Raw genomic sequence first — 21343 nt, 5'->3', positions numbered from 1 at the left:
TTACAGATGATCTTGAAAAATAATGGTGGAGTAGTTTTCAATGTGCAACCGCAATTCATCATCTTCCCACTCTAACGCATCCCACCAACTCTTCTCAGCCTTTATTATTACATCTTTGAACCTGGGATCAGCATCAATCTTCTTCAAGTTTGGGCAACAGTAGAAGCTGACATATTCTAATTGCGGCCAGGGACTACTCGAAATGGTAATCAATCCAGGCAGATAGTGAAGTGTTAACTTCTTCAAACTGGGAAGTGAAACAGAACATGAATCTGCTATCTCATCATTGAATATGATTTGTTCGATGGCTTGACAATCTTCGATAATCAGTTCCTCTAATTTACAGAGATACTGAATCATTGAACTTCTAAAAACATACTCCATCTTTGGACATCCATGCAGTGACAAAATTCTTAACTGAGCAAAACTTCGTTCTGGTAGAATCCCCTCCCAAATAGCTGTTAAATTCCACAAATGATGGATACTTAAGGTCTCTAGGAAAGGAAAAACAGTATTAGTATCTTTTTTCACTTCATCCACATGCACAACCATTTTAACCTTGGGGCAATCACTTATTATACAAAACTTCAACCCATTGATATTGCCAACACCAAAGTTGGAAAGGCTCTCAATGTCAAGATGATTATCCAAATAGAAAGCAGTGCTGCGAGCTAATATTTGAAGAACTTCATCAGGTTTCTTTTCACCATTTACAAATCTCAAGCATTGACCCTGCTGATTATAATCATATTCCAAATACTCTGGGACCTGAGAAGAAATACTCTTGACATTGCGGCCAACCACAAACTTGAACTCCGTTAAGAGTCTCTTCTTCCATGGTTCGCTTTCTGTGAGGAATTCTTGGACATGCTCAACTTCTGGGAAATGAAAACAGAGAAACTTCAAATTTTTCAACTTGCTGACTTCAGTTTTGACATACTTGACATCCTCATGCCACCTTTCATCCCCTGGATAAAGAACAATACTCAAGGTGTCCAAATTACGCAACTTTGATATAATGCCACTCAAAATCAAATGACATGGCAATTTAACATATTCACTGTCATCGATAGATCCATAGAAGGACACTGCCAAACGTTTCAGGGATGTCAATTCACCAATCTTATCAGGCAAAACTTTAATTTTAGTGCCTCGGAGATCAAGCACCTCAAGACAAAGAAGAGATCCAACATCAGAGGGAAGCATAAACAGACGTTTACAATCACATACAATGAGAATTAGGAGGTTTTTAAGCTTAAACAGTCTCTCTGGCAAGGACCTTATTCTAGTCTCAGATAGATTCAACACTTTGAGAGAGGTCATGCAGTCAAAAAAGGATGGAGGTATCACTCTCAGCAACCGGTTTCTTTGTAAGAACAATGCCAAAAGTTCAGGGCAATTTGGTTTCTCAGGTAACATGGATAACTCATTATCACTCAAAAACATCATTTTGGCCTGTTTCCACTCTTCCGTCAAAGGAGGTTCTGTTAGACCTGCTCCAACTCTCAACAGAAATTGATTACCTTCTGGTATACACAATCTACTGCTTTCAAGGATGTTCAATGATCTTGATGATGAACTACCTCCCGCATTAGGTAGTTCGATTGATCTTGAATAAGCACTCAACAGAAACTGAATTCCTTCTGCTCCCAACGGAAACTGAATATCTTTTGGCATTGAAGATATGATTCCTAATGCTAAATCTCTGATTAAATCATGCATTTTGATGGAACTTCCACCTTCAGTAACTTGTAAAAATGAAGCATGTATAAGAATATCAACTATATAACGACCCCTTCTATGTGCATCAGCTTGAGCACCAGTGATTAAACCTTCTTGTATACAATATTCTATGAATTTATTTATACTGACCTCCTGAGCTTCTGAAAATAGAGCACAGTGGAGGAAACAACTCTTCACATCATTATCACTTAGTTAGTCAAAGCTGAATTTCAATAATTGGAGCACATCTTCAATTTGACATTTTCTAGAAGTTTTATGCAGTGAGAATTTTTTTGAAGCATCCTTCCATATGGAAACATCATTTTTCTCTCCTAAGGCTCTTCCAGTAACAATAATCAGCAGTGGCAAACCACCACAGCCCTTAACTATAGTTTCAGCAAAGGACTTGACATCTGACAGTGGAATGTCTCTACTCACTTGTTCATAGAACAGTTCCCTAGCTTCCTTCCAAGAGATACTTTTTACTTCAACCACCTTAAACAAATTCATGTCATGACAAACATCACGCTTTCTGGATGCTATTACTATCTTGCAGCCATTTTCTGAACTGGGACCAGGAATACCCAGTGCCTCTAAATTAATCTGCTCCCAAACATCATCCAAAATCAACAAAAACTTCTTCCCCTTCAGAACTTTATATAATCTTTCTGCAACTTCAGCATCAGTTTCAGAATACTCACAACCTAATGATAACTGTCTTAAAACCTCGTTTGGACCTTTCTTGTGTTCCAAGATCTAGAAACAGGCACTGAAATTACCACATCAAACATACCTTTTGTGCCTGGGAAGTTGATCAAGGCCTTGAGCACAGTAGTCTTTCCAATACCACCAGTTCCAATAACAGCAATTTTTGTAGTTCTAACATTATTTATGTGGCTGAAAATCTTCTGTACAGTTGTCTTAATTGATTTCTTTGCAAATAAAACTGATTCTTGCAACAACTGATCTTCCATTGAAATTTCATTTTCTACGTTGAGATGTTCTACTGCAACTTCAATGGCTTCTTTTGTGGCAACCGTAACTGATTGCTGGGCACTTGCCTTCAATCTGCACTTCATCTTATGCTCTCCTTCAGTTTGAGAAGGTATAATCTCAGATTCCATGTTATAAATAGATGGCATCTTTTCTCTTGCTTCAAGAGATACAATCTGAATTTCAGATTTACGAGCTGGCGGTGTACCCATTTGTGGAGGAAATGGCACCACATCTTCTTCCACAATCTCTGAGCTGGGATCAAGATCTTGTAACAGTTGGACAATTGCTGCAACAAAAAGAACAATTATTAGTATGACACCCCAGTCATGTAAGAAGATAAAGTTTTGCCACCAGTAATGTTTCTCACAAAAGTAAAGAAAAACCATCTCCATCATCCTTGAAAAAGAACCAAGGACAAAAAGAATGGAATCATAATCTAAACTCCACCAGCAGAGGACAAGATATCAGTAGAAAGACACCTTTGCACATTTTCTAATCATTAATTATAACAACTTATAACTTTAAATTGTACCATAGCAATTAGCGACCTCTCCATTAATAATTGTATTTGAAGAGATATCTGTTATGAATTTTCATAACAGAAGTACCATAGCAATTACTAACCTTTCCATTAATAATTGTATTTGAAAAGATATTAACTATGAATTTTCAAAACAGACTAACAGTCTTTCCCCCAGCAACCATTAAGCTACTTATCATAACTGATAAGCGAATAACTGTATAAAGTCTACAAAATGTAAACCAGCTAACACCTTATTGTTTAAAATACCAAACTCCTTATGACACAATTAAAGCTCAAGGCACAATTAAACCTTTCAACCTTATGCTATTTTAGAATACTCAAATTTCCCATCATAAAGTAAAAGCATGGAATAACAGAATTACCATGATGCCCTCTGATTGCAGCAATATGCAAGGGATCAAGCATGGACTTATTCTTCCTTGTAAGACCCTCTTTGGTCAAATACTTCAACAACTCCTTCACAACTTCTATATGCCCTTTATCAGCAGCTGTAAAAAGTGCAGTTTCCCCAAAGTCATTCACCTCATTCACAACTGATGCCCTTATCTCTGCAACTTCTGCATCAAAATCAGCCCCACTTAAGGTATCCACCATTTGGGAATCTATGTCAGTAAGAATCTGTTTAACTGCTCCTAAATCTCCACGCTGAGCAGCCAAATGCAGCTCAGTGTCACTGTGATGACCTGTTACTTGTTTCACATACTTCTTCTTTTCTGCTTGGTCTATGTTTTTACCTGAGTTGGAAAGGACCAAAGCTGGTGCTGTTGCTGAAGAACGTAAAAGGGATGGTGAAGCTGTCGATGACCTCTGCGAAGGTTTACCTATTTGTGGAGGAAATGGCACCACATCTTCTTCCACAATCTCCAAGCTTGATGTAGGAGCCTGATACCCAAAGGTCAGAGATGTTGTATCTGAAGCTTTTATTTTCTCATCCCGAACCTCAAAGTGACCTGCCACAGCAGAAGTTGGCTCATATTTACTTCCACAAGATGAAGCCCACGCGACAGCTTCCTGTGTCAGAGATGTACCTGCAGCTTGTACTCTCTCACTTTCAGCCTCAAAATCCAAAATAGCAGAACGCCATGGATCTTTACTTTCAGAAGTTGAAGCCATTACCACAGGTTCTGGTGCCGGAGATGTTGCGAGAGCACTCAGCAATCTCTCACTCTTAACCTCAAAGTGACCTGATACAGCAGAAGTCGACTCATCTTTACCTCTGGAAGTTGATGCCATCCCTACAGAGTCTAATACCACAGGTTCCAAACCCTGTTCATGTTCAAGCCCTGGAGCTGGACGAAGCAAAGGAACTTCAATTGAAGAATACGACAAGTGCTGCTCTGGTACTGTCCCCATGACATCAGCCACACGTCTAAACCGAGTAGTCACTAAAACACAAGATCCCTCGACTTATAACCACTTCTTTAACCATGATTTTAATTTCTCCAATCTTATATCATCTGCTTCCGAAACATCATCCAATACAAGCAAGAATCTATTATGCGGTAACACATTCTCGCTGCTTCGAGCATTGACTATTGCCTCTACAATTTTATCGATTTCAAGATTTTCACCAACAGAAACCCAAGCCCTAGATTGGAAATAAGATTCACCATCTCATCATTGTAAATTCTTTGAGCAAGAAGAGTACTCTTCTCAGCTCCATGTATCCCCACAAAAGGAATAAAACGCAAAATTTGCTCATCGTTCCGTAGTAACAAAGAAATTATAGTATTAAAATGCAATAATTCAAGATCAACAAAATCTCCTAATCCTGGAAAACTCACATCAGGAATTGCACTAATTTCTTCATCTTCACCAGCAATAAGTTTATGAAACGATTCCAAGACACGTAACAATCGGACAACGATTCTCCGGACCTGTTGCTCGATTTTACCTTTTGACTTTTCAGATTGCTCCCAGTCATCAATCAATTCATCGACTCCATATGCAATTTCTTCAAGTTCAGAGAATCGTGAGGCCACCGACGGAATTTTTTCGTCAAATTCAAAGAGGTGTCTGTCCTGATTTAGCAGATCTTGAACTTCTTCCAGTTTTAGACGCAGCAGCTTCCGTTGCTTGGTGTTCCAGAAAGCTTTAGTGTGGGAGTCCAGTCTGTTGCAGACCGTCTCGAAGACAAGCGCCACTCGATCGGCCATTGATGACACCAAGAGTTTATAAACGAACGGAAGAAAACTGGTTTGAAGTGTTTTCCCGACTATGATGATGATGGGAAAAGTCAGATTCGATCTTTGTTTTGGAATCTAGTGAACCATGAAAAATTGACCGTACGTGCTCAGAAAATTTAACTGTTTAATTTTGAATTTCGAATTGAATCATATTCCTCTCTAATATTATTAATGATATATCTAAAAATAAGTAAATTCGAATATCCTATAAAAATTTAAAAAATTGGAATCAAAATTGACTAATTCCTTAAAATAGACATTGAACCTGGAATTAATAATATAATATATATATATATATATATATATATATATATATATATATATATATATATATAATGAGTACGTACAGATGTGCATATTTCTTCTCATTTGTGCATACCTTTACACACCTGAACGTACCTATATGTATCCACCTATACTTGCACGTAATTGCACATATTCACATGCATCCGAATACATCTACACACACTTGTACATATTTGTGCATACTTGCACATACTCACATGTATCCGCTCGCACTAGTATCAATTCTTTACACTTATGTTTATTTTTTCGTTTTGATTTATATTATACCAAAAATTAATCTATTTGTAAATAAATGTTTAAACCTTCATATCATGATTTATCAAATATAGAGTATGCTTTGAAAGAAAAAATTGTCAAAAAAATATATCAAATCTAACATAATTAACATTGAAAACAAAATTAAATTTACTTAGAAAAGTAAAATTACTTAAAGTTTACCTAAAATATTTAAGCAAAAATTTGTGTACATATTTTAATTAATATCCTCCTATTTTTACGGGTTTTAGATAAATTCTTAAAACTTATATCAAATGACATAAGAATTTAACATTTGTTAAATATTTGTTAAGATAACCATAAAAGTTATTACTTTAAAAAAAAAAAAACCCATTAAAGTTATTGCTTCATTTTGGAATTTAACATTTGTTAAATTTTTTTTTTAATAAGTACCTATTGTACAAACAAAAAGCAAGCAAGAACATTTGTTAAATATTTATTACTATAACCATGAAAATTATTGCTTCATGAAATCAACTATATTTGACCATGCTAACCATCCACAATCCATGAAACCAAATAAGTAAATGTTAAAAATAAAAAACATTTACAATTAGACCAAAAGACCTATTTTTATATAATGTTTTGTCTATTATCAAATTTTATTTATTAAGTTTTAAAAATCTAAATATTCATTTATTAGTTGTTAAAGTTAACAAAACTTATTCAATTTAAAAGTATAATTATAATTTAATTAATAATATTTAAAAAAAATAAAATTTTATTTTGTTTTCCCCTTTGTATTTTAAAAATTAATAATTTTTTCCAATCTAAATTTTAAAAACTTAACTTTTTCCTCTTGAGAATTTTTTTCTTTCTTCTTTAACAACCAGATTTTGATTGGTCGACTTCGTCTTCCCACACATCTTCTTTGTCAGTTTTTTTCTCTTTATTTTGAATTTCATTTCGTTAAAACTGAATGTGTCTACTATTCCCCCAAACAAAGATGAAGTCGACGCTATTCGTCCATTGGCACTCTCCCCCCAAACATCTACTTTCATTTGAATTGAGTGTGACACATTTGTTTGCTCTTTTGTCAACAAAACTAGAGCATTGAATTTGAATAAGAGTGTTGAACATGTCACTCTTGATTCAAGAGAAACTAAAGCAAACGAATGTCGAACTAGACAAAGAGCACTGTCTTCGTCTTTGTTAGGTGGAAGAGCAGACATGTTTAGTTTCGAAGGAGAAAGAATATTGGTTGTGGTCGAACAGATTTCAATTGTTGAAGAAGGAAGAAAAAAAAGCCCTGGGGGGGGGGGGGGGGGGATAGTTAAGTTTTTAAAACTTATCTTGGACAAAATTTGCTAGTTTTAAAAATTTAGATAGGAAAATTAGATAAATTTTATATTTTTAAATATTATTGGTTAAATAACAATTATATCTTTAAATTTAACAGATTTTGTTAATTTTAATAATTGATAATTAAACATTTAAATTTTTGAAATTTAGAATGTGAAAGTTTGACAATGAGTGGTGTTTGGTACATAATTAATGTAGAAGGAAAAGATTATTTTTTCAACCATGTAAAATATTGAACAATTTGAAAGAATAAGTATTAATTTGAACAATATTTGAATTTACCAATTGAGTAAACATTAATTAGAAGACTTTTAATATTTATTTATAGGTTTTGGTTTTAATTTCGATTTTTTATGAGGTGGAATTAGAATCGGGTCAGAGTTGGCCGATTCCATAAATTGGGAATCAAAACCTATTCGAGGAAAGCCATTTCCAAATAGAAATTGGAATGAAAAATCAAGTACCTACAGTTTTGGTTTTGGTTCCCTTTCTTTCGCTTACCCTATGGTAAAATTGTTTTAAAGGATTAAAATAGGAAAGTGATCTCATGTGTATTCTAGGGTATTATTATAATAAAAGCATGCAATATACAAAGTAATAGTATATGTATGAACAAAATTTACTAATTTAATCATATGTAATCATTTCAATTTGTAATTCATGATAGTTGAATTATGTATTATATTGTACATAAAAAACCTAATTTTTTATATTGTATATCGCATCATATAATATATATTTTTATAAAATAAAATAATAGAATTTTTTTAATTGACACGTGATTATTTTGGAAAATTTCATAAATTCTCTTAAAAATTTAAAATATGTCATATACACCTTAATATATTATCATTTTCTCTATAAAGTGTATCAATCCACGTTTGTAATTTGTATTATACTGTAGAATATGTATCATATCATATAATATATTCACTGTGTTATCTATATTGTATCATATCGTATTATAGGATGTATATTGTATATCATAAAATACTGATAACTATAATTTGTATGGATAAGTTAGACTAGTTAGTAATATTTGTTTGTACACATAATTATATATATAGATACTTAGGACTACAGATGAGACAAGTAGCTCATGAGTTGCTTATGGCTTGATTTGTGTTGAGTCAAACTTGATTTAATTATTTACTTGAGCGGAAGTCAAAGCAAGGTATGTCTCCACTTGATGAGCACATAAGTTTAGGCAAGCAATGCAACATCAGTAAATTTTTAAAAGTTTGAATTATTACATTTATACTCAAAAGCCGACCTAGACCTTTGTTAGGATAGCCTCAAGCCCACACTCAAATAAAAATAAGAATGAAAATTTGTCTCTAGGCCCACCATCACTTAAAAAAGGCCAACAGACTTATTCTCACCCAAGTTTTAGTCTAATCCCAAGCATCAATCTGTGAAGTTTCAAAAACTTAAATACCTATTTATAATCTAACTTTTACAAAAGTTTTCAGTTAGTTATCAGGGTAAAATTATTATTTTATAATTAGTATTAAAAAATAAAATTATATTTCATTTTAACCCCTTAGATTAAAAAACTAATAATTTTTCTTTATCCAAAAATTAAAAAAGTTGTATTTTCCTCTAAGGGCTTGATTTTTCTCCATTATAGTGACTACTCTAGGAAGGTCGTTGATTGACCTTCCCACCATCTTTCTCTCTAATGGTTTCTCGATGTGAAAATAATAAAAAAGTTTATTAAAATGGTTGGCCACATTGCACAAATGTCACATAGATTTGTGTGACATTGTATGGATTTGTGTGATGTTCCACCATTTTTGCGTTGGTTAGATGATGCATAGATATGACTCACATGTTTGTGCATTGTTTGACCAACACACAAGAGGATGCACAAATGACCAAATGTCGCACAGATCTGTGTAATGTTGCATATATCTGTGTAATGTCTATGCAATGTCGGCAACAATTTTAGTCTGCTTTTTGATGATTTTCACATCAAGAAACCATCAGGGAAAAAGGTGGTGGAAAGGGTAGTTGACGACCTTCGTAAAGTGGTTGCCAAATTTGGAAACATCAAACTCTAGGGGGAAAATGCAAATTTTCAAACTATTAGGTAGAAAAATTATTAGTTTTTTAAACTAAGAGAAAAATGAGATGTAATTTTATTTATTTAAATATTAATAATAAAATAATGATTTTATCTATATAACTAACTAAAAAATTTAATAAAAATTGAATAATAAATAAATAGTCGAGTTTTTAAAACTTTGCTGAGGGTTTTTACACATGGAGTAAAAGTTCGTTAGGACTAAGTCTTTTGACCCTTTAAAAAAACATATTCCTCTCATTTAATCTCATTGTAACCCACTTCAATTTTAAGATAGGACCAAGCCCTCCTGCCATCTTAAAGATTATTCCCAACCCAAATTGGTGGAGCCCACAAGCAATTTCTTTTAAATAAAAAATTGAATAAAACAACAAAAATTTTAAAAAAATTGAAATAGAATAAAAAAAAGGGTAATTAATTAAAATAAGCAAAATTTTAAGCGTTTATACGTTTTTAGGCCACTCTAGAAAAGTTTTACCAAAATAAGCAAACCGTATTTTTTTTACCCTTTTTACCCTTATATTGAAAAACCAAGTAAAAATATTTTTTCTGAGAATATGCATCGGTTTATGGTGGTTACGATGGTGGCTAGAGATTTTACAGTAAAACCTAAATATGTTGAATTATGTATATGAATGTTTTTGAATGTTTCGAACTCTTAAAATGATGTAGTTTCGGTGTTAATGGATGTCTGGAAGTGTCGCCGTTGAGAGACAAAAACGTGCAAATTTACAGTGTCGCGCAAACGATGAACAGTGTCACGCAAACTGCGCAAACTTATGAACAGTGCCACGCAAACTGCGCAAACACGGTTCAACTGCACAAACCGCTTGCAAAATCGCGCACAAAAATCCTGTTCACAGACTTGAAATCTACTTTTGCGCGATGTAAACAGTGTTTGCGTGGCACTGTTCATCAGTTTGTGCAGTTTGCGTGGCACTGTTCATTAGTTTGCGCAGTTTGCGTGACACTGTTCATCAGTTTGTGCAGTTTGTGTGACACTGTTCATCAGTTTGCGCAGTTTGCGTGATACTGTTCAACAGTTTGCGCGACACTGTAAATTTGCACGTTTTTGTCTCTCAACGGCGACACTTCCAGACATCCATTAACACCGAAACTACATCATTTTAAGCGTTCGAAACATTCAAAAACATCCATATATATAATTTTACATATTTAAGATTTCACTGTAAAATCCCTAGCCACCATCGTAACCACCATAAACCGACGCACATTCTTAGAAAAGTTATTTTTACTTGATTTTTCAATATAAGGGTAAAAAGGGTAAAAAAAATACGGTTTGCTTATTTTGGTAAAATTTTTATAAGGTGGCCTAAAAACGTATAAACGCTTAAAATTTTGCTTATTTTAATTAATTACCCTAAAAAAAAACCCTAATATTCCTATAAATTAAACAACAGAAAAAAATGAATTTGAATGCTCCAACTCCAATAGAAAAAAAAATTCTGTTTGATTATTAGGAAGATTTTTAATTTAATACAGTTTTAGTTATTAATGGAGATTTTGATTTTAAGTCTTCTAAATTATGTTGATGAATTTGTTATTATTGCAAGTTGTAATACATACATACATACATATATATATATATATTTGTATTTAGTTTATTAATTTGATAAATAAATTGATTATTTTTGGACTTGTTTTTTAATAAATGATGTGTAAAAATATTAGAAAGGTTAAAGCTCACAACTGTTTGATATTGCAACATTTGATTGATATTTTTGGTATTTATATTATTTTTAGACTTTATGTGTCTGATATATTATAAGTTGAATTAGAAAATTATATTTTAATTTGAATGGTATTTTGGCTTAGTTGTTAGCTGATTAATGTTGACATTTATTTATAAAATTTTTCATTTAAATGTTTTTAGCTTTGTGCTTGCAGATTAAGAATTTGTATTTGCTTCAACATAACAAAAACATATATATAAAATTTGCTATTAATTGTAAATGACTTTATGTAAGTGTCACCGAATACCATATAGTACAGTACTATAATTATTATAGTTTATTAACGTAAATGTTTGAGAATTAACAAATATATTACGAAATAGACTCTATTTGTAAAAGTAAAAATAACGTATAAATCCATTAACAAATTTTATAGCTCTCTTCACTTTAAAGAGGCTTTTCCATATAGAAAATTACATGGGTAATTACATTATTTCCTTTCATTTTTTTTTTTGATATTGAATCATTTCCTTTATTCAAGATTGGATGATTTTTAAAAATTTTTCACTAATTGATTGACAAATAATGATTAAGGTTAGACCTGAATCACACTAGATTGATTTCAAAAATTATCTTAACATGTTTTGTTTGGTTTGAATTTGTTTCAATTGAACTCAAATTGAGCTCGAGTTAGAAGAGTCAACTTATATTTAAAACTTGATTAAACTTGAGTTAGAAAAAATTCAGTTCGATTCAATTTACAAATTGGACAAATAACTTGATTTATTTTAAATTTGGCTCGTGACTCGATTGAAATTATGTCAAATAATTATTAAAATGATGTTCATTTATCCGTGATTGGATATAACAACATCATTTTGTCTATAAACTATGAACTATGAACTTGAATTATGAATCCAAGTCACAAATTTGAGTCATGAGCTTAAGTCAAATGTTAATCGAACTATTTTTTATTTGAACTATTTTTAACTTTAGTTCAATGAACTGAAATCCAACTATAACCCAAAGAATGTTTAGATTTGATTCGATTTATATCTATCATTGACAATGATAGAGTTACAAAAACTTTGTTTTCAATTAAAATCCTAGGTCCCGCCACTATTTATACCTTCAAAATCTTTTATTTACCCTTAAACTGCATAATTATCCTCCCAAAGTATGACTTTTAAAATTTGCTAATACAACCAATGTCAATTTTGAAATAAGTATATAAATTGTGAGCTTTTATTATAATCTTTTGACTGAAGTTCAAGTCAACAATTCTTACAACTCCCAAACTCATTGAGCTCAACTCTTGCATCCTATCAAATTAAGTTCAAGCCAAAAAACATTTAACTTGATTCAAAACCCATTACAATCCTGCAAATAACAAGTATTAATTACTCGAAACCCCTTAGGTTTTAAAAAACCTTCAAATAGCTCATAACCTTAGCATGTAAAATTTTTCTTGTAAGAAGTTATATAAGATATGTTATTTTTAAGATAACCCTAATATTATTATTTTATTCTTTCTTATTTAATTTTTAATAAATATTACTGTTTTTAATTAAATACTACAAACCACCCAATTTATTATGATTATTTTATTTTTATTTATTCAATTTTTAAAATATAATGTCCCTATTTTTAATTAAAATAACAAACCGTCTCACCTTCATTATTGTACAAAAATAGTATTGAGTTCAGAGTAATTCAAATTCATTTAAAAAAAGAGTTAAAACTCAAATTTATTTTAAATTCAGTTTAATTGGAAAAAATAAAAATCAAGCTTATATTTGATTTTATTTAATTTTTAATTTCAATATAATTTTAGTGGTTAAACTCGAATTCTATTTGAATTCATCTACACTATGGGGTTTAACTAAAAATTTAGTTTGAGTCCTATAAAAAAAAAATGATTAATCAAAATAAAATTAGTTTAATCATTCAGAATGAGTTTGTTCAAACTTGCAAGTCTACTGAGCTTAAGTTTGGGCTTCAGCTTGTCTAAATTACTTCACTCAGCTCCAGCTCGCCTAGGATTCTCGGCTCGAATCCAGCCGTCAACTCTATTCTTATTGTCAACGAAGCCCAAAACGCCATTTCTCCGTCGGATCCGGATCTCTTTCCTCCACCAAGAACCGCGTATTCTACTTTTGTAGTCAGAGGTGATTCGGTTGCTGCTGGAGCTGTGAGTAACCCATTCTTCGTTTGGATTTTAGTGGAGGTCTGAAGGACTTATTAAAGAGGTAATTTAAGTAAATATAATTGAAGTTAGTTGTTTCAATGACTGCTTCTTGATTTCTTCTGTTTGATGATTGTGGTTGCAGTTGTACTCTTACTGATTAAGGCTCGAATTTCCTTCAGATTTGCATATTGTTGTGTTATTGTTGACAATGGTCGACGCTGGGGTTGGAACTGTTGCCAAGAAGTTGGAAGAATCGACAAGACTTCGGTTGAGTTATTTGTGGAATCACAAAAGCAACCTTGAGGAACTTAAGAAAGAAGTTGAAAGGGTGAGGGATGTTAGAGCTGATTTGCTGAGTTCAATGGAGAGAGCTGAACGCCGAGGGGAACAGATAGAAAATGATGTTGAGAGGTGGCTGAAGAATGTTGAAGAGTGCATCAATAATGCGACGATGATTATTTGAGGACTTTGAGGGGAGAGCAGGTATTCGATGTTGCAAGGGGCTGTGTCCAGATTTGACAACCCGGTATCGGCTTATCAAGAAATTGGTGAAGGAGTTGAAGGCTGTAAGTGGACTCTTGAAAGATAGAAACTTTGATAGAGTTTCATATGTTATCCATCAACGGGACATATGGTCTAGATATTCTAAGGATTATGAGACCTTTGAGTCAAGATTGTCCATTTTTAATGATATATACAATGCTTTATGCAATGATGATACCAACATGATTGGAGTGTATGGGATGGGGGGCATTGGCAAGACTGCACTGGTGAAGCAAGTTGCCTTGCAAGCCAAGGAAGACAAGTTGTTTGATGAAGTGGTTCTGGCATTGGTAAGCCCAACTCCAGACATAAGAAAGATCCAAGGAGACATTGCAAATCAGCTAGGTCTTCAATTCCATGAGGAGAATGAATCTGGAAGAGCAAGGAGGCTACGTGATCGATTGAATCAAGAGAAGAGATTCCTTTTAATCTTTGATGATATCTGGGAAATTCTTGATTTGGAGAGAGTTGGAATTCCTTTAGGAAACGATCATCAGGGATGTAAAATTATGCTGACGTCAAGAATTCATGATGTATCAGGTAAGATGGGTTCTCAATGTAATTTCTTGGTTGCTGCTTTGAAGGAAGAAGAAGCTTTTAGTCTATTTAAGAATATAGTAGGTGATTCAGTTGAAAATTTTGAGTTCCAATCCTTGGCAATTGAATTTGTCAAGGCATGTGGAGGTCTGCCTATTGCCATTGTTAATATTGCAAATTCATTAAGAGGCAAGAGTCTATTTGAATGGAGGGGGGAATTCCAGACTTTGAGCCATCCTTCATCAAGGAAATTCACTAGAATGCTTGAGGATGTTTGTTCAACAATAGAGTTGAGTTACTACCATTTAGAAGATGAGGAACTCAAGTCAATATTTTTGCTTTGTGGTCTAATAAATTATACTGATGAAGCTTCTGTTATGGATTTATTGAAATATGGAACTGGTTTGGGTTTGTTTAAAGGCATCATTACTCTGGAAGAAACACGAGATAAGTTATATTCATTGGTTCATGAACTCAAAAGCTCTTGTTTACTGCTTGATGGTCATAACTGTGAATGGTTTTCTATGCATGCTATTGTTCGTTATGTTGCCTTATCAATTGTATATAGAGATCAACATGTTTCTGCACTGAGAATTAAGACTATCCCCAAGGATTGGCTAAATAGGGATACAGTAAAAAGTTGCAATGCAATCTGCAGTCATGGTGGTGACATTAGTGAGCTTACCGAAGGATTGGAATATCCAGAAGTTGAATTTGTCTATTTGAATCTGAAGGATTCTATTTCCGAAATCCCTGACAACTTTTTTTCAGGAATGACAAAACTCTGTTTTAAGTTTGACCAAAGTGCATTTAGTGCCACTACCTTCCTCACTTCATCTCTTAATAAACCTTCGAACACTTTGTTTCAATCAATGTATACTGGGAGACTTAGCTGGTATTGGAGACCTGAAGAAACTAGAAATCCTTAGTCTTGTCTGTTTGGATATTGAGCACTTGCCAAGAGAAATAGGTCAATTGACGAAGTTAAGGTTGTTAGATTTGAGCAATTGCTCTAATCTAAAAGCTATATCATCCAATGTTATATCTAGTTTATCACTATTAGAAGAATTGTATATGGGTAATAGCATTGTTGAATGGGCGTATGAAGGAATCAACAATGAAAGAAATGCTAGCCTTCATGAGTTGAAGTTTTTGTCTTTACTAACCACTTTAGAACTTCATATTCGAGATGCCAAACTACTACCAGTGGGCTTGTTCCCTAAAAAACTGAAAAGGTACAAAATATACATTGGAGATGAACGGGACTGGCATGATAAGTATGAGTACAAAAGAACTTTGAAGCTCAAACTCAATACCAACATTGGCCTGGAGAATGAGATTGTCATGCAGTTGAAGGAAATCGAAGAACTTTATCTAGATGAAGTCCAAGGTGTCAAGAATATACTTTATGATCTTGATGCAGGTGGTCTCCCAAAATTGAAGCATCTCTCTGTCCAAAATAATCCCTACATTTGGTGTATAGTTGACTCAGTGGAGTGGCTACCTTGTGACGCCTTCCCACTCTTGGAGTCATTGTTTCTTCGTAATTTAATTAACTTGGAGAAGATATGTCATGGTGAACTGACAACAACATTTTTCTCTAACTTAAGGATGATAAAAGTGAGAAACTGTGATAAATTAAGAGATTTCTTGTCGATCTCTGTTTTTAGAGGCCTTCCAAAACTTCAAAATTTTGAGTTGATTAAATGCAAGAATATGGAAGAGATTTTCACAATTGAAAGAGAAAGTGAAAAGATTGACTTTCATCAATTACGCTTCTTGAGTCTAAAATTTCTTCCACGGCTCACAAGCTTTTACCATGAAGTGAAGTCACATTCTGCTGTACAAATTACGCACAAGGAATTGACAACTGATAAATTATCTAATGAAGTCATTTCGGTGGATGACTTTGATGCTCCCATGCCATTTTTTAGTGGAAAGGTAGGTTAACAATAATTTTGTTCTTTATCATTTTATCTTTCTTGTTTGCATTTTTTTGTAGATATATATATGAAAAGGAATTCCTTGGAGAAAAGTAAAAGTAGTGCTACACATTCTTAAGGATTTGCACTATTTCTTTCTATTCCTTTTGGGTTTTGGTCCTTTTCATTCTTTTTTTTCTTGGTAAGTAATTTTTCTAGTGTTTCACAAGTGTGATAGAGATTCGAACTCAAATTTATTTGAAAGTTCTAATACTCTACCAATTTTGTTAACCCCTCGTTTTTATATGACTGAGGTCCTTTTATTTTTAGTCTCTATCAATTGTCAAAGATTTTTCTCCTTAGTAGTTCTTATATGATTTTGGATGCAAAAAGTACATCACAGTTCAAGAGCTTGTGTTTGCATATTTACTGTGTTAGTAATTTCTTTGTGGCTTTTTTTTTTTGAAGTTATCTGGATTACGGTAAACCTCAGTCTTCTATATGCTGCTTTTACTCATTAATCTAAAGCTACAATTAGGCATGCAATTGGTATGTTTCTATGGTGGTTTCTATGGTGGTTTTGCAAAATGAATATGACCTTCTTTACATTTTAAAAATGAAGGATTCTAACTTGGATGTCATAGGCTAAACTTTATGGTTGGAGAAGTTAAATATTTGCTTGTCTCGGTAGAAGGTTTTCAATCCTTGCGGCATGTCATTTCTCCATGATGAAAAGGAATATTTTATTTTATTTTATGGAAGAGTGTTAAAAAAAAATTTATTTTTCTCTGCAGGTTATGTTCCCTAACTTGGAGGCCTTGGAACTTTGTGCAATTAATTGTGAAAAGATTTGGCCTTGCCAACCTCCAGTACTGCTTTCTTTTCAAAATTTTACAAGCTTGATTGTGTGAGGCTGTGATAAACTAAAGCATCTTTTTCCATCCTTCGTAGCCAGAAGTTTTGTCCAGCTCCAACACCTTGAGATAAGTAACTGCAGGGTTTTGGAGGACATTTGTTACACAGGAAGACAAAGCAGAGTTTACTAAATTTGTCTTTCCACAAGTAACCTTTCTGAAACTCTGGGACCTACCAGAACTGAGAACTTTCTACTGTGGGAGGCATACTTCAGAATGGCCATTGTTAAAAAGGTTGGAGTTAAGTGGTTGTGACAAAGTAAATATATTCACTTCAGAGTCTTTTAACTACCAGGAAATTAATGAGGCCCTGCTGAATATTCCTGTGCAGGAAGCTCTCTTCTTGGTGGAGAAGGTACAAGAGTCATTTTCATTTTCTTCTTCAATTGACTGTGATTAGATATAAACTGAAAGGTGCTGCACTTTTGAATTGAATGATTTGTCTTTTTATTGCCATACTTAGTTACCTAAAATTTTAACATAACCACTTCAGCAAGTGTGACTCTGTCCATATTAAATGAAGATTTCTTAAAATTAAATGATCTATTGGTGGTACTTGCTGCAAATTTAGAGGCATTTTAGCCTTAGTCAGGGACATTGGTTTGCATTCAGTCTAGAAGTGGCCCTTAAGGGTGTAAATTTTGTGGCAATGAATTCTGCTAAAGGCTCAGTCTGATCCAATTTTCATCATTTTATTGAATTTCATCCATATTTAGATTAGTCAAACTAAATTTATTCCAAATTTAACTAGATTGAAATCTCTTCCTTTCCCCTCTAACCAAATTGAGCTTGCTCTTTGCTTCATGAATGGTTTGGTTCATACAGTTGCTTGTTATATGTTGCAACCTTTTTTTTCTCCTATTGGTTTGGGAGGTTTAATAATGGAACTGATAAATTTTGATTTCAAAAGCTCTGATCCAATCAAAATATATTTCAGATTAGGCTGATATCAAGTCTACTTAATTTGAAAATCCATTTGATAACAAGGGAAGTGGTAAGATTCTAATTTTCTTGTCTCTTCCTTTGATCCTCAATATGGGAGTGGAGAAAATTGAACTAGGACAGTCTAATCACATATCTTTCTCAGGCATTTCATATTTTTGTGTAAAGTTTGGGCTGGTCCTGGCTCAAACTTTGCCACATTAGTTGGTCTGCAGTCATACCATCAGTTCTACTTACTCCCCTTTTTTCTGTTGGTGAAGTATTAAACAAAACCACTATAACTACTATATTCTACGAAATTGGGGGAACTCCAACTTACTTTTTTCTGATTGGTGTTCAGGTTGTTACCGACTTGGAGGAATTGAAATTAAGTGGCAAGGAAATTACGATGATATTCCAGGGCCAATTCCCAGATCACCTTTTTCACAATCTTAAAATGCTTGAGATCATGAATGATAGGTCAGAAAATTTCCCACTTGGTATCCTTGAGACATTTCGCTGTCTGGAAAAGCTTGAAGTAAGATCAAGTTCATACAGAGGGATATTCCCTAATGGAGACGCTGTGAGACATGCTCCAATGCTTGAAAGCATAAAAAGTTTGAAGTTGTGGAAACTTCCTGATCTGAAGTGCATCTGGGAACAAGAATCTGAAGCAGATTCTATTCTTCAAAATCTTGAGATTCTGGAAGTATGGTGGTGTGATGATTTGATTAATCTGGTGCCATCCTCAGTTTCTTTCCAAAATCTTACAATTTTGGAGTTATGGTGTTGCAGAAGATTGAAAAGCCTTCTAGCACCATCCACAGCCAAAAGTCTTGTGAGACTCGAAAAAATAGGTATAGAAGGATGTGAAATGATGACAGAAATAATAGCAAGTGAGGTAGATGTGGGAGAACATGAGATTATTTTCAGAAAATTGAAGTTTTTGTCACTTGAAAATTTAGAATGTCTCGTAAGTTTCTGTTCTGGCAATAGCACCTTCACATTCCCATCTCTGGAAGATTTGTTTGTGATAGAATGTCCCATGATGAAGATTTTCTCTACAGGAGTCTTAGAGACACCAATGCTAAATAAAGTTAGACAAAATCAGGAAGTAGATGAAGGGTTTTGGCAAGGCGACCTCAACGCAACCATAAAATGGTTAAGCAAAGAAAAGGTATGAATCAAGTTTACAAAATATCACATTATTTTTATTCAAAGATACTTAGGACGTTAAAATGCCCATGACACTATTTTAATTTAAATAGTATGAAGTAACACTTTGGTAGTTCATAGGTTCGCCCTAAAATGTGTTATCTTTTATGGTTACAGAATGTCCAGAATTTTGAAGAAGGTTGTGATCATCCTTTTATTTATCATGTGGAGTAAGGCCATTTTGCAATTTGATTTGCGGGCGAGTACCACAATTTGCTTTTGTTCATCTTATGCAACCCTGTGGCTTGGCACTATTTGTATATGTAGTCCACATTTGCAAACACTGAGCTTTAGACTCAAACATGCTGAAGAAAGATAGGACCCATCATTTGTACAGCTGAGATACGTAATGATTTTCTGAGCAAGGCAAGCAGAAGTCTATAAAGAAACAACATTCTAAAGAATCTTACTGCCAGAAGCCTTGAAGTGCAAAAATTTCAGCTGGCCATGATAATCAGGTTCTGTAATTGCAAGATGAGTTATTGCTTACTATATTTCAACTCAGAAAATGCACCAAAATGAGACTTCTGAATATGGCAAATTTACTGTCCAGCTTTAGATGCACTAAGTGCTGTTTGGAAGATGGTGAAAGGTAGGGGTGGCTTTGAGCCCAGCTGGCCTCAGGCTTGAATCCACATTCGGATTGAACATGCTGAACTCAAGCTGGAACTTCAGTTCAACAGCTTGGCTCAAGTTTGGATCGATTTGCCCATCTGACAACACTGTTCTCTCCCCTAGCAACATAGCTCATCCCTCCGATGACACTGTTTACCCTTAGTTGGCAGAACTGCTCACTTTGTGGTAGGCCTAAGAAGATACGATACATCAGCACAAACGAGCTCGAGCTTGAGCTCAAGCTTAAATACGAGTTGGGCATTATGGATTCGAACCAAGTTTAAGTTGGGCTCTTGTTCAGCTTGGTTAAACTCAAGTCCACCCCTTGTTAAGGAGCCGTTCTGTATGTGTCTGCTGGAGGGATTGGATTTATAGTCTACTTATTAAACGTAATGGTCCCAATCCACCATATATATGGGCTCCTGTATGACAAATTCAGTAACATTTCTACATTTGTTCTGGACTTATTTGGTTATGTTTTGACCTTTTTTTTTGTTTATCTGATCAGAGTGAAAAACATCAGCTATATCCACAATATTGATAGATTTTAGTTCTTTTTATTTGTTCATGATCTATGATTTCCATACAAACCTTCAAAGAGTCTGTTGGTTAAGGCCAGAAGAGAGTTCTGAGTTTCAGCTTTAACTAAAATTTGGACAGTTTCTATATCATTATATAATTTTTTTTAAATGTTTTCTTATATATGTTTTTTTTAATATAAGAAAAAAGGTTTTTTTCACATCTTTGTAATAAAACTAATAAATATTAATAAAAATTCTACCTTGACCAGCCGAACTTTCATAGGCTCTACCAATCAAATCCACAACATCTAGTCTTCTAACGTTAGGAGTGTTTTTGCTATTTTCAAAACCTTTGGAGGGAATTGTAATTTAATCTTTATTTTTATAAACCGGAAAACGCTTGAGAAATACCCCAAGAGCCTGCAATCATCTAGACCTTTAACTATGGATCGGGTATATTAAGGATAACTTTATTGTAGAATATTACATTGATATCATTTGAATTCTAGAGGTTTTGCAAATAACCTTCGACCATTTAGGAGTTCTTTTATCTGTATTTTCTTAATTATATAATATATGTTAAAAATGATATGTATTTTAAGATAAATAAAAAATTGATATAATATAATATGATGGTTATATTGTGCAATATGATATATCTCAATTTGTATAAGTAATTTTACTATTCTCAATACATATTTTTAAAGAAGTGATAATATGAGAAGGGCACATTTATAAAATTTTAGAAAAGGTGTGATATTTTCTAAGACTATTTTGTGATAATTGACATATTATTCAAATAGGTTTTTGTGATAATTAGGTTTTTTTTTATTTTTAAACACAATATCTATGAAG

The 21343-nt window shown here is 33.3% G+C and overlaps 3 protein-coding genes across 3 annotated transcripts; 1 reads left to right on the top strand and 2 right to left on the bottom strand.

Moving 5' to 3' along the window:
* On the bottom strand, positions 1 to 2232 carry LOC123195672 (probable disease resistance protein At4g27220). Its single transcript, XM_044609489.1, has 2 exons — positions 1969 to 2232; positions 1 to 1914 (listed from the first exon to the last, which is right to left on the bottom strand). The coding sequence occupies exons 1-2, from the start codon at positions 2230 to 2232 to the stop codon at positions 1 to 3; spliced, it is 2178 nt and encodes a 725-aa protein (XP_044465424.1).
* Positions 2233 to 2307: 75 nt separating this feature from the next.
* On the bottom strand, positions 2308 to 4615 carry LOC123196644. The gene is made up of 2 exons (XM_044610703.1): positions 3625 to 4615; positions 2308 to 3004 (listed from the first exon to the last, which is right to left on the bottom strand). Exons 1-2 carry the CDS (start codon positions 4613 to 4615, stop codon positions 2442 to 2444), a joined length of 1554 nt encoding a protein of 517 aa, XP_044466638.1. The 3' UTR covers positions 2308 to 2441.
* Positions 4616 to 17289: 12674 nt separating this feature from the next.
* LOC123197022 lies at positions 17290 to 20535 on the top strand. The gene is made up of 3 exons (XM_044611199.1): positions 17290 to 17571; positions 18499 to 19314; positions 19470 to 20535. Exons 2-3 carry the CDS (start codon positions 18547 to 18549, stop codon positions 19524 to 19526), a joined length of 825 nt encoding a protein of 274 aa, XP_044467134.1. The 5' UTR covers positions 17290 to 17571; positions 18499 to 18546; the 3' UTR covers positions 19527 to 20535.
* Positions 20536 to 21343: the final 808 nt, after the last annotated feature.

The sequence above is a fragment of the Mangifera indica genome, chromosome 14 (genome assembly GCF_011075055.1).
Source record: "Mangifera indica cultivar Alphonso chromosome 14, CATAS_Mindica_2.1, whole genome shotgun sequence".
Classification (NCBI taxonomy): Eukaryota; Viridiplantae; Streptophyta; class Magnoliopsida; order Sapindales; family Anacardiaceae; genus Mangifera; species Mangifera indica.
This window is presented reverse-complemented; position numbering and strand designations above follow the sequence as displayed.